The sequence below is a fragment of the Oryx dammah genome, unplaced genomic scaffold (genome assembly GCF_014754425.2).
Source record: "Oryx dammah isolate SB20612 unplaced genomic scaffold, SCBI_Odam_1.1 HiC_scaffold_2, whole genome shotgun sequence".
Taxonomy (NCBI): Eukaryota; Metazoa; Chordata; class Mammalia; order Artiodactyla; family Bovidae; genus Oryx; species Oryx dammah.
The window spans coordinates 174121094-174133323 of record NW_024070186.1 but is presented as its reverse complement, the minus strand read 5'-3'; the positions used below and the strand labels follow the sequence as shown (position 1 = coordinate 174133323).

Genomic DNA, 12230 nt, shown 5'->3' with positions numbered 1-12230 from the left:
TTCATTCAGTTCAATTCAGTTCAGTTGCTCAAGCACGTCTGACTCTTTGCTACTACCCCATGGACTGCAGCATGCCAGGCTTCCCTGTCCATCACCAACTCCCAGAGCTTACTCAAACTCATGTCCATCACTTCAATGATGCCATCCAATCATCTCATCCTCTGAGGAGAAGAGGATGCCCTTCTCCTCCTGCCTTCAATCTTTCCCAGCATCGGGGTCTTTTCCAGTGAGTCAGTTCTTTGCATCAGGTGACCAAAGCTTTGGAGTTTCAGCTTCAGCATCAGTCCTTCCAATGAATATCCATTCATATGTACACACATATACATACATATATATTCCACACATCACCACTGATTTCATGTTTGGCTCAACCTAAGACTCTGATGATCATGTATAAAACCTCACAGGGACAGAACTCCAGTCCACACATCCCCACCCCAGTCCAATCTAAAAGACTCGTGTACTCAATACGCAACAAAGTTCATAGATGAGACCTCTGGTTGTCTTTCACTTTGGGGTAACATGAAAAAATGCGGGTTCCACAATTTAGAGGTTTCACATTCCCTGATTGAGGATCACATTTTTATTCAGGCTGGACCACTTAGCACCAGTCTCCAAACCTTTGCCAGGTCTGGGAGTACTAGGAGGGGAGATTTCTAAGGACCAATAATTCATTACATAGCTCTTAAAGATAAACTGTAACTCTTCCCAGGTTTTTGTGAACTAGTTCAAATACTACAACTGTGTTTATTGGAAAATCTCAAATATTTCGTCTGGAAAAATCAGCAATTCAGATATAAAAAACCCAACAGGGAATGCCCAATTTTACTTCAGTATTTACATTGTAGTCAGTTTCCACTTCTGGCTAAAGGTTTGAATTTCCCATCTGGGAAGCTCCTAAAGTCCCAGGTGGCACGGAGGAGGACGCTCCATCTTTATCTTCTTTCCTTATTTGGTTGGTGTCTGGGTGCCACGATAATTATCAGGCCTTTGGATTATCTTCTTGAAATGATTGCCTGAATCTCAGGTCTGGGTTTGATACAAGAGAAGAGATGTTAGCACAGATGCACACTGGCCCATATCTCCACTGGAAAGACCAAAGTGGCTTTCAAGATCCCACAGCCTCTCAGGCTTTCTCTGCTTCTTCCTTCTAAGTTTCTTCAACTTTCCCCCTTGAATTCCCACCATTGGAGGCATTAGAAATGCTATTCCAAAAAGATGAGTGGGTTTGTTTGTCCGTTTCCTCCCCAATATTCATTCCCCTTCTGGCATCAGCCACAGGTTTTCTTTGGAAAACTACCTTTCTCCATTCTCTCAGTCCCTGTGGTCTCTGTGTTGTACTACCTATATCTAAGATAAGGCCTGTGACTCAGAGCTGGCCAATGAAGTCATCACAGTATCCTGATCACAGCAACTGATTCATGGATGATTACATCACCCAATCAGATCAAATGAAACATAAAGAGAATTCTGGGTCTCCTGACCACTAGACTTGAATCTGCAAAGATTCAAGAAGCTAATAAAGTTGTCTTGTGATTATCAAGAGATCATATGAGAAAGGAGATAACACGGAGAAGAACTGAACAGACATCCTGTGAGTCCGTGCTTCTGGCTATGCCTAAGGCAAGAAGTATTCTTGAGTTTTTGCTGAAGCCAGTTTGGGTCAGTTCTTACAACTGAATGACTGAATCTAGAAGCAGTTTTGACCCTCTGTCTTGGGATCTATCATCTGGATGAATCAGACTTTCTTCAGTGCCAGTCGGGTACTCACCTCGAGCAGCATCATGTTGCCTGACACGCAGAGGGCCCCATTGCTAAAAAAGAAGAAAACAAGAAATCTCATCATTAGAAAATTGTGTAGACCTCAGATCCTGCTGCATAGGTGATAAGACTTGCGAGCCCCACCATTTTAAAATTAAGAGGTGACAGATTAAGGTCAAGATTCAGTCACAGAAATATCAAACATGTTCTGTTTTATTTTTTATGGACAGGGATTCCATTCATTTAATCTTTCATTTCACAGATATTTACTGAACATTTACAACACACCAGGTAATATATTAGGACCTGTGGCTGCAAAGGTACAGTCATGGTCCCTGCCGTGATAGAATTTTGAGCTGGGCCTCTAAGTCCCTTACCCTTATCGTGCTGATGGTATTAATTTTCACAGACAATAAACAACATGGTAGTCTCTTTGGACAAGATCATAACTTCTAAAAGTAGTAGCATTTGAATTAACATGGGTTTACTGTTTATCCACATTTTCTAGGATACCAGTGAAGTCAGTGCAGGCTTTGGTACTAGAGCAGGGTTCTAGGGATCTCTCAAACCCTTTTGGTAAGAATAAAATTTGCAAAACCTTTTTAAGAGCATGATATGGCAATATCTGTTAACATTATCATGCATATACCTGAGGCAGATAAAACACTCACATACAAAAACTATAATAAAAAGGTTTCATTACACATTGTCTTTAGTATTAAAAAAAAACTGGGAACAATCCAAATGCCCAAGTATGTACAAACTGAAAGAATGTTTGAGATACAGTATTAAGCAGGGAGAGGGGAAGTTATGTATAAAAGATAGCCCATTTTTGTAATAAATAAATAAACAAGAATGTTAGTAGATGTATGGATGTGTGCAGATGCCTGGGGGAAAGATCTGGAAGAATATACACTGAAGCATTAACCTAGTGGGGAGAAATTTCAAGGCATTTTTCATCCCAGTGGGACACACTTCTGTATGGCTGGGTAATAGAAAGATGTATGAAAGCTCCAGGGGGGAACGGCCTTACTGTGTTACCACGATATTACCATGATATTACATTACCTAGAACATGGCCAGGCATAGAATATGGTGAATGCATACTATATTTTAAAAGTAAAGAAATGTTAAAACACAGAAAGTGAAGGGCCCAGATGTGATTCTAGCTCCTGATGCACTTTTCACAGGAGGACACATCCGTGTCACAGGGATCCCAAGGCAGCCTGAAGCCTCACCTCCAAATCTCTTCCTTCCAGAGTAAATAAGGTGGGGTTTGCTCTCTTCTCCATACCTTGCAGCTTGATCAACTTATCTATCAGGAACATTTTGTCTTTGCCCTCCTGCCAAGAAGGAAAACAAAAACAAAAATATGGAGAATGAATGATGGTGTGGGGTTGAGAAGCAAATGGTGGAAAGGTTGATTTTTAGGCAGGTAGGGTCCTGGACGGGCTTCCCTAGGATCTCAGCTGGTAAAGAATCTGCCTGCAGTGCAGGAGACCCCAGTTTGACTGCTGGATTGGGAAGATTCCCTGGAGCAGGGATAGGCTACCCACTCCAGTATTCTTGGGTTTCCCTGGTGGCTCAGACGGTAAAGAATCCACCTGCAATGCAGGAGACCTGGGTTCAGTCCCTAGGTTGGGAAGATCCTCTGGAGGAGGACACAGCAACCTACTCCCGTATTCTTGCCTGGAGAAGCAAGAATAGACAGAGGAGCCTGGTGGGCTACAATCCATGGGGTCACAAAGAGTCAGACGCAACTGAGCGACTAAGCACAGCACAGAGCACAGGGTCCTGGACCCTGTGGAGGAGGGAGACTGTTGCCACATTCACTATTGATGAGAGGAAAGAAACATCTCACAGCAAAACCAAATTAACCCCCATAGCCTTCCTAAACTGTAATATTCTCCTCTAAAGCACTTATCCTAGCAGGCTGAGTAGTAGCTTTCTCTAGTCTGCTGTGAGAAACAACCTACACACCACTGTCAGAGGGCCCAGGACAAATGGTTTATAGTATCCCTCCTCTTGGCATGCCTTTTGCCCTGGAACACTCTCTGGGTGCCCAGCATTGCCTGGCTCTGCCCTGTCCTTCCACTGAGAATGTCAAAGCTTATAGTTCTGCATTGAAGAACATCAAATATATTTCATTTGTCAAAGTTATCTGTGTAAGGGCATCCCAGGTGGCTCAGTGATAAAGAATCCACCTGCCAATGCAGGAGACGCAGGTCCGATCCTCGATCCGGGAATATCCCACATGCCATGGAGCACCTAAGCCCACGCACCACAACTATTGTGCCTGTGCTCTAGAGCCTGCTGAGAGAGTCAGTTCCTAGGCAGGTTGATAAGGAGTCCAGCAGTCCCCAAGGAGAGAGGGGTCTGGAATTCTCAAGGAGGAAAAAAGGACAAACTTTTTTTCCTCTACATTCCTTAGGATTATATAACAATAATGTATCCTGTTTGAGGATGTTCTCTGGAAAAAACCTTCTGGCTAATCCTGTTTTCTTAAAATGTCAATTATGGGAGTGGGTCTAGTAAGGTCTTTACAACCTCCAGACATTCTTTTGATTCACTGTAATAAGTAATTAAAAAACATATAACTCCATTGCTAACACTAGCGAGGGTGCACTCTTTCTGCCCCCTTCTGATGTCTATGTCAGAAGCTTTCTCTATCCCTTTTATACTTTAATAAAACTCTATTACACAAAAGCTCTGAGTGATCAAGCCTCGTCTCTGGCCCCAGATTGAATTCTCCTCCAGAGGCCAAGAATCCAGGCATCTTTCATGGTTCAGCAACAGCCTTTCACTGGGAGTCACAAAAAGAGAACCCACCGCAATGAGAAGCCTGTACACAGCAAGCAGCAAGAGGGTAGCCCCTGCTCAGGGCAACTAGAGAAAATCCCACACATCAGTGAAGACCCAGCACAGCCAGAAATAAATAAATATATTTAAAAAAATTTTTTAAGTTATCTGTGTTAACAAAGTAGACCCTGACAAATAATTCCTGAATTGGGAAAGAGAGCAAAGGAATGGGGTATGCCTTCCCCAGGAGGGGGAATCACTTTCCTATGAGTCTATTACAGATAAGAGAGTGCTGAGGTGAACTAGCACTCACCTCATGGTCTGTCCAGTCTAGGGCAATCCCACTTTCCATGCCCTTGTTTCTTCCTAAACTTTCACCCACTCATTTTAACATCCACCAGTGGATCTTGCTTGCAACAATTATTACTGCGATATTTGATTTATAATGGCCTTCTATTTCCCTCATTCTTTCTACATTTAGTAATTGAAATTCTTCTGTAAGTAAGAGCTGTCCATGGTAATTGGTACTTTTAACAAGTTCCCCAGCTGGCTTGGGTGTGGCCAACTTGTTTGAAAATCTCTGGTCTGTAGCAACTGTTTTCATACTTCTTGCCTGGAGAATCCCAGGGACGAGGGAGCCTGGGGGGCTGCGGTCTGTGGGATCGCACAGAGTAGGACACAACTGAAGCGACTTAGCAGCAGCAGCAGCAGTGTGAATTAGAATTACCTGGAAAGATTGCAAGAGTACAAACTCATAGGCTTTGCCCAACAGAATTTTGACTCAGGAGGCAAAGTTGCACTGTAGCTGAGAGCATAAACTAAGGAGCTGCCTGATTCAAATCCCACTATTACTAGCCCAGTGACTTTGAGCAGGTTGCTTCACTCTATAAGCATCCATTTCCTTAATTTAAAAATAGAGGTTAAAGAAATGAATGCACTATAAAGTGAGTAGTAAAAATTAAATAAGAATCTTTGTTTATCACTTAGCACAATGCCAGGCATCAATAAGTGCTCAAGAAAATGTTATCTGTTGCCTCCATTGCTTGGAGGAAGGAAGGGTAATAAGAATTTGCAATTTTAACAAGGAACCAGGAGTTTTGAAAGGACTATTCCTGAGCCTATTCCCAGTCTCTCTGAGTTCTTTTAGAGACAGCAACCCTATCTTTGTGGTCCACATTCCAGCAAGACTCCCAGGCAGGCAGATCTTCATGATGTTTATGGTGCCTTCCTGAAACGATGTCATCCCAGTAACTCCTGAGTTTACCTGACACTACTCTTACAACAGAAAGCTTTAACATCAAATCCCTCCCACATTGAAATCTTCATAAGACTTGCCCCAAACATTCAATGTTGCATCAAAAACTATGGGTAATGTTTCTAGGGATAGATGGGAAAGAGCTTAGCTAACTAACCCATCAAAAATACTAAGATCATGGCATCTGGTCCCATCACTTCATGGCAAATAGAAGGTGAAAAAGTGGAAACAGTGACAGATTTCATTTTCTTGGGCTCCAGAATGACTGTGGATGTTGGCTGCATCCATGAAAGTAAAAGATGCTTGCTTGGAAGGAAAGCTATGACAAATCTAGCGTGTGTGCAGGCTCAGCTGTGACTGAGTCTGTGATCCATGAACCATAGCCCACCAGGCTCCTCTGTCCATGGGATTCTCCAAGCAAGATCACAGAGTGGGTTGCCATGCCCTCCTCCAGGGGATCTTCCTGACCCAGGGATCAAACCTCGATCTCTTATGTCTCTCCTGCATTGGCAGGCAGGTTCTTTACCACTAAAGCCACCTGGGAAGCCCCATGACAAACTTAGACAACATATTAAAAAGCAGAGACATCATTTTGCCAACAAAGGTCCATATAGTCAAAGCTGTGGTTTTTCCAGTAGTCATGTATGGATGTAAGAGTTGGACCATGAAGAAGGCTGAGCCCCTAAGAATTGATGCTTTCAAATTGTGGTGTTGGAGAAGACTCTTGAGAGTCCCTTGGACCACAAGTCTTCTTGCAAACCAGCCAGTCTTAAAGGAAAATCAACCCTGAATATTCATTGGAAGGACTGGTGCTGAAGTTTAAGCTCCAATACTTTGGCCACCTGATATGAACAGCCAACTCATTGGAAAAGACCCTGATGCTGGGAAAGATTGAAGACAAAAGAAGAGAGCAGCAGAGGATGAGATGGTGAGATAGCATCAATAGACAAGAATTTGAGCAAACTTCAGGAGATAGTGAAAGACAGGGAAGCCTAGTGTGCTACAGTTCATGGGCTTGCAAGGAGTGCGACACAACTTAGCGACTGGCCGACATCAACAACTAACTAATGCTCTTTCTTTACAATACACAATGTGCCAACTCAAGTAATCTGAAGCCCCAAAGATTCAAGCAGATAGACTCCTATAGTGTCCTGCTTCTTCCTCATATTTTCAGACATAAGTGCTCACAGTTATGTTGGTATTTAAAAAAAAAGGGAACTAGTCCAGTAGCAATGACTATCTCTCCATGTCCAGACTCTGATCTCTAAATACCATTTGATCAGGACTCCTCGAAGAAATGCCTAATTCCTATTCTGAGACAGGAAATGAACAAGATGAGTCCAGACCATCTTATCCTTGCAGAGAACAAAGAAGCAACCAAAGACTCCTGGGATCATGTCAAAAGAACTGAGGAGCTAATTCAAAAGGATTTCCTCTAGCAAAGGGTGAGACTATTTTAAGCATAAACAAATGATTACAATTGAAAAGATGCCAACACATACTTAATGAATTCATAATGATAACTTCTTACTGGCCATATTTGGAGGTTCTAGGTTTAGTGAGTTGAATAGTGTCTCCTTTTTTAAAAGATATGTTTAAGTTATTCTTATTCAGACCCCACCACCTGTGAATATAGTTTTATTGGAAATAGAGTCTTTGCAGATGTAATTAAATTTAAGGTTTTTTTTTTTTTTTAATACATGAGATCATCGTGGATGAGGATGAACCTTAAATTCAATGAGAAGTCCTTAGGCGAGAAGGAGAAACAAAGAGAGAAAAAGACCCCGTGAAGATGAAGGCAGGGATGGGAGTTATGAAGTTATGCCAAGAAACGCAAAGGTCAGTCAGCAGCCACCAGAAAAATATGAGAGAGGTAGGGAGGAGACTCTTGCTCTGAGCTTCGGAAGGAAGCAACCCTGCTGACAACTTGGCTTTGGACTTCCGGCCTCCAGAACTGTGAGGCAATACATCTCTGTTGTTTTAAGCTGCCACGTTTGTGGTACTTTGCTTTGCAGCCCTAGCAAACGAATACACTGGAGGACCAAATCATCATTTTGAAAACAGGGAGATCAGCCCTGGGATTTCTTTGGAAGGAATGAAGCTAAAGCTGAAACTCCAGTACTTTGGCCACCTCATGCGAAGAGTTGACTCATTGGAAAAGACTCTGATGCTGGAAGGGATTGGGGGCAGGAGGAGAAGGGGACAACAGAGGATGAGATGGCTGGATGGCATCACTGACTCGATGGACATGAGTCTGAGTGAACTCCAGGAGTTGGTGACGGACAGGGAGGCCTGGCATGCTGCAATTCATGGGGTTGCAAAGAGTCGGACACGACTGAGTGACTGAACTGAACTGAACTCAAATAAAGGGACTCATGTATTTAACCTCATCTTTCCTCTCCTGAAGCTATTTGAAGGTGCTCTAACAGTTGATGAGTAAAAATTCTTCTTTTATAGAAGAATTCCAGCTAATAAATGCAGAAGAAATTCTAGAATTAGAGTACCACTATTTTGCAATCCCTAATGAAATAAATGGACAATGAATAAAAAGGCGTGCATGCATGCTGAGTCACTTCAGTCGTGTCTGACTCTTTGCAACCCTATGACTATACTCATCAAAGGCTGCTAAATCCATTAGCTCAATGACTGCTGGGAAGCTTTATGATGGATAGGTTAGCTGACCAAGCATGGACCCACAGATTGTTCTTAAGATACAAAAAAGGAGACACTCAAACATTTTATGTTATGAGGTAATGCCATGAGAAATATTGACTTAAAGCATCACCTATGAATTATTCTGACTAAAAGATTTAATCTGGACTTAATCAGGTCTTTGAATTTCACCATTCATTTACAGGAAATACAAAAAAAAAAAAAAACCTATTAAACACTACTGCAGGGTTGAAATTCAGATGTATACAGAATGAGGGAAATCCTGCATGACAAATGACCTGGTTTCTTTAACAATAAGTGGCAAGAGAAGAGGGAGGTGTGAACAGTTAGAGATTGAAAGAAACGTTAAAGACACGTCAACCAAATGCAACGTATGACACTTTTGCAGATTTTTTACTTGAGTAATCCTGCTGTAAAAAGACATTAACTGGACAACTGGGGAAATTTGGCCTTTGACTATAAGATGAGAGTAAGGTATTATTAATTTTTTTAGGTGTGATGATTGGTACTGTGGTTATGTTTTTTAAAAGTATATGAAAGAGTCTATAGATAAAATGATATAAAGGCCAGGATTTCCTTGAAAATAATCCAGAGATTTACAGCAAAGGGACAGTGTAGAGGACATGAGAGTATACAAACATTGATGGTGGTCAGGGCTGGGTGGTGGGAAGGTTCGTTCTACTATGCTCTATATCGGATGATGTTTGAAAATTTTCATTACAGAGTATTAAAGGTGGGGAGGGTAACAAATGGGTCCAGTGGGACTTACATTAATGATCTGTTCATGGAGCAGTCTTATCATAATCTTCCTTCCCTCTGTGATCTGCCAGTAAAGGTAAGTGATGATTCTGGAAGAGAAGAAAAGAAAGAATGGCAGGCGCTCTCTCCAATGCTCTGCAGGAAAGAAAGCATGGCAGACACCCTCTCCAATGCTTTGCAGGCTCCTAATTTCAACTGGGTCCATAGGAACTCATATATTTGCTTACAGATGGATGTTGGCCCAGCCAGCATTCCTGCAAAGATGTATCTGGGTGACTTAGAGGTTAACTTCACTTTAGCAATAGTTCTCAGGATTCTACACATAAATCACCTGAGAAGTGGAGAAAAGACTCCTGCTGTGGCTCCTCCTCAGATCAATTAATTGAGCTTTTTTGAGCACGAGGGCAGGCATCAGTATCTTTTCTTCTTTTTATAGCTTTATTGAGGCATGTTGACATACTACAAAATGTACTCATTTTGAATGTAATTCAATGAGTTTTAATTAATTCATACAGTTATACAAACTTTACCCCTATCTAGTTTTACTTTAATTTTTTAAATTGAGATAGAATTGACATATAACATTGAGTACGCTTAAGGTGTTGATTTGACACATTTATATATTGCAATATGATTGCCACCATGGTGTTAGCTAACACTCCTTCATGTCACATGATTATTATTTCTTTTTCTGTGGTGAAAACATTTAACAGTTTATTATTATTATTTATTTATTTGGAGGCTTCCGTGGTGGCTCAGTGGTAAAGAATCCGCTGGTCAAGCAAGAGACCTGAGTTCAACCCCTGGATCCAGACAATCCCCTGGAGAAGGAAATGGCAACCCACTCCAGTATTTTTGCCTGGGAAATCCCATGGACAGAGAAGCCTGATGGGCTACCGTCCCTGGGGTCAAAAAAGAGTCAAACACAACTTAGGGACCAAACAACAACAAACAACAACACATTTATTTTTGGCTGTGTTAGGTCTTGGTTGCTGCACAAAGGCTTTCTCTCTAGTTGCAGTGCACGACCTTCTCATTGCCATGGCTTCTCTTGTTGCAGAGTACGGATTTCAGCAGTTGTGGTGCACAGGCTTAGTTGCCCCAAGGCATTTGGAATCTTTCCAGACCAGGGATCAAACCTGTGGCTCCTGAATTGGCAGGCAGATTCCCAACCATTTGACCACCAGGGAAGTCCTTAACAGTATTTTTAACCTATTTTTTAAATTTATATTTTGGCCACTTGGCTTGTGGGATTTCAGTTCTCAGACCTGGCACAGCAGTGAAAACTCAAAGTCCATACCACTAGGCCACTAAGGAACTCCCAAGCAGCATTTTTTCAGTGTATATGATTCTAATGTGTAGCCAGTGTTTGGGAATATGGACAGTGCTATTCAAACTTCCGTGTAATACAGACTTCCTGGGATTTTGTTAAAATGCAGATGCTATAGGTCAGGGAGGGTCTGAGAGTCTGCATTTCTCATAAGCTCCCCAGGGAATTAGAAGTTTGGAAGAGGAAGAGAGAAGAACTTCCAGTTTTAAGTAAGGAGACCAAAGGCAAACCAGTGTTGGGAGGGAGAACATGACCAAGAGCTAGGAGACACAGGTTCCAACCTCCTCTACAATAAATAGACTCTACGGCATGGGAACTATCCCTGTCTCTGCAAGTCTTATCACTTCCACCTGTAAAATCCAGGGGTCACTCAACAATTGGCATCAGCTGGCTCCACTAGTCTGTGCTGTTGAGTTGTGTCTTTATGTGAGGATGGACAAGCTCAGCCATCAGAATTTGGCTTCTAAAGAGGAGCAGCTGTCAGCAGACCAACTGTTCCTGCAGGAAAAGGAATCGTCTTGGCAGATCTTCCGCTTTTACATAAAAAGTTAAAAATCATTTTAAAGTTTGAAAATGAAAGTACACTAACCCATATATCAATAACACCCAACCCACTTTAAGATAGTCACAACCTCAGAAAGAATCACACAGTAATTTCCCTAAGCATTCTCACACCCAGGTTTTTTCTTTTTGTTTTCATGTTAATTCTTAAGAGGGAGCAGAGCAGGTGTTCCCTTCTTCATAAAACAGACCCCGCAAAAGGACAAGATATTAAATAACTTCTAGAAAAATTCAAGGGCAGAGTTGGGATGACACAGAACACGGAGCCACGCTGCAGTCTTCGCCTTCCCACCAAACACCCACCCCTCCCAAGCCTAGCCGCCCGCATGCTGAGTTGATGGGGTGTTTCCCCCTCTAGTCTTCCAAAGAACCCAACTTACAAGACAATGAGGGTGAGGATGAAGAAGAAGTGCACGCTCCCGATGAGGTTCTGGTAGATCCAAACAACCCACCAGTAGCTGGGCCCTTTATTCAGGGTGTCAATCCAGCTGTCGATGGACTCAATGAAGAAGGACAGACCTCGAAATGGACCACAATCAGCTGAAGGTTTCAATCTGATAAAACAAGGGACAGGGAAACATCTCTAGCACCAGACTCAGGTATAGGTTTTCTAGACTAGCCCAGTCATTTCTGGGCTCTTAACCTGGAACCAGTGATCCTTGCCTGCTCCATCCACATCCCCTTCCAAAGGAAACCGTCTCGCTCACAAGCCTGGCTGGTATGTTTTGTACTCATGACCTGTATTCTGAGGACCAGCTTTTGGACAGCACTATCACTTGATCCAACCATCACCAATCCAAAGACCAGGCTGTGACCTCAGCCGTGTCCTGACACAAAGAAATGAACTGCGGCTATAGGACTCTCTTCCTTAGAACTAGGAAACTTGAACTAGGAAATATGAAGAGGGGAGGCTGTAATCTAGGGAAGCTGCTGCTGCCGCTAAGTCGCTTCAGTAGTGTCCAACTCTGTGCGACCCCACAGACGGCAGCCCACCAGGCTCCCCCGTCCCTGGGATTCTCCAGGCAAGAATACTAGGGAAGCTAGAGCTGTAATAGGGAGAAGGCAATGGCACCCCACTCCAGTATTCTTGCC

The 12230-nt window shown here is 42.6% G+C and overlaps 1 protein-coding gene across 1 annotated transcript in view; it reads right to left on the bottom strand.

Annotated features, from left to right (window-relative positions):
• Nucleotides 1-545: 545 nt before the first annotated feature.
• TMC5 (transmembrane channel like 5) overlaps nucleotides 546-12230 on the bottom strand; it is a 65072-nt gene continuing 53387 nt past the window's right edge. The window contains exons 17-21 of the mRNA XM_040257094.1: nucleotides 11519-11692; nucleotides 9258-9336; nucleotides 3000-3104; nucleotides 1772-1814; nucleotides 546-1029 (exon numbers count right to left, since the gene is read on the bottom strand). Coding sequence (XP_040113028.1) covers nucleotides 983-1029; nucleotides 1772-1814; nucleotides 3000-3104; nucleotides 9258-9336; nucleotides 11519-11692 — 448 coding nt within the window. The 3' untranslated portion in view covers nucleotides 546-982. The remainder of the gene's footprint in view (nucleotides 1030-1771; nucleotides 1815-2999; nucleotides 3105-9257; nucleotides 9337-11518; nucleotides 11693-12230) is intronic.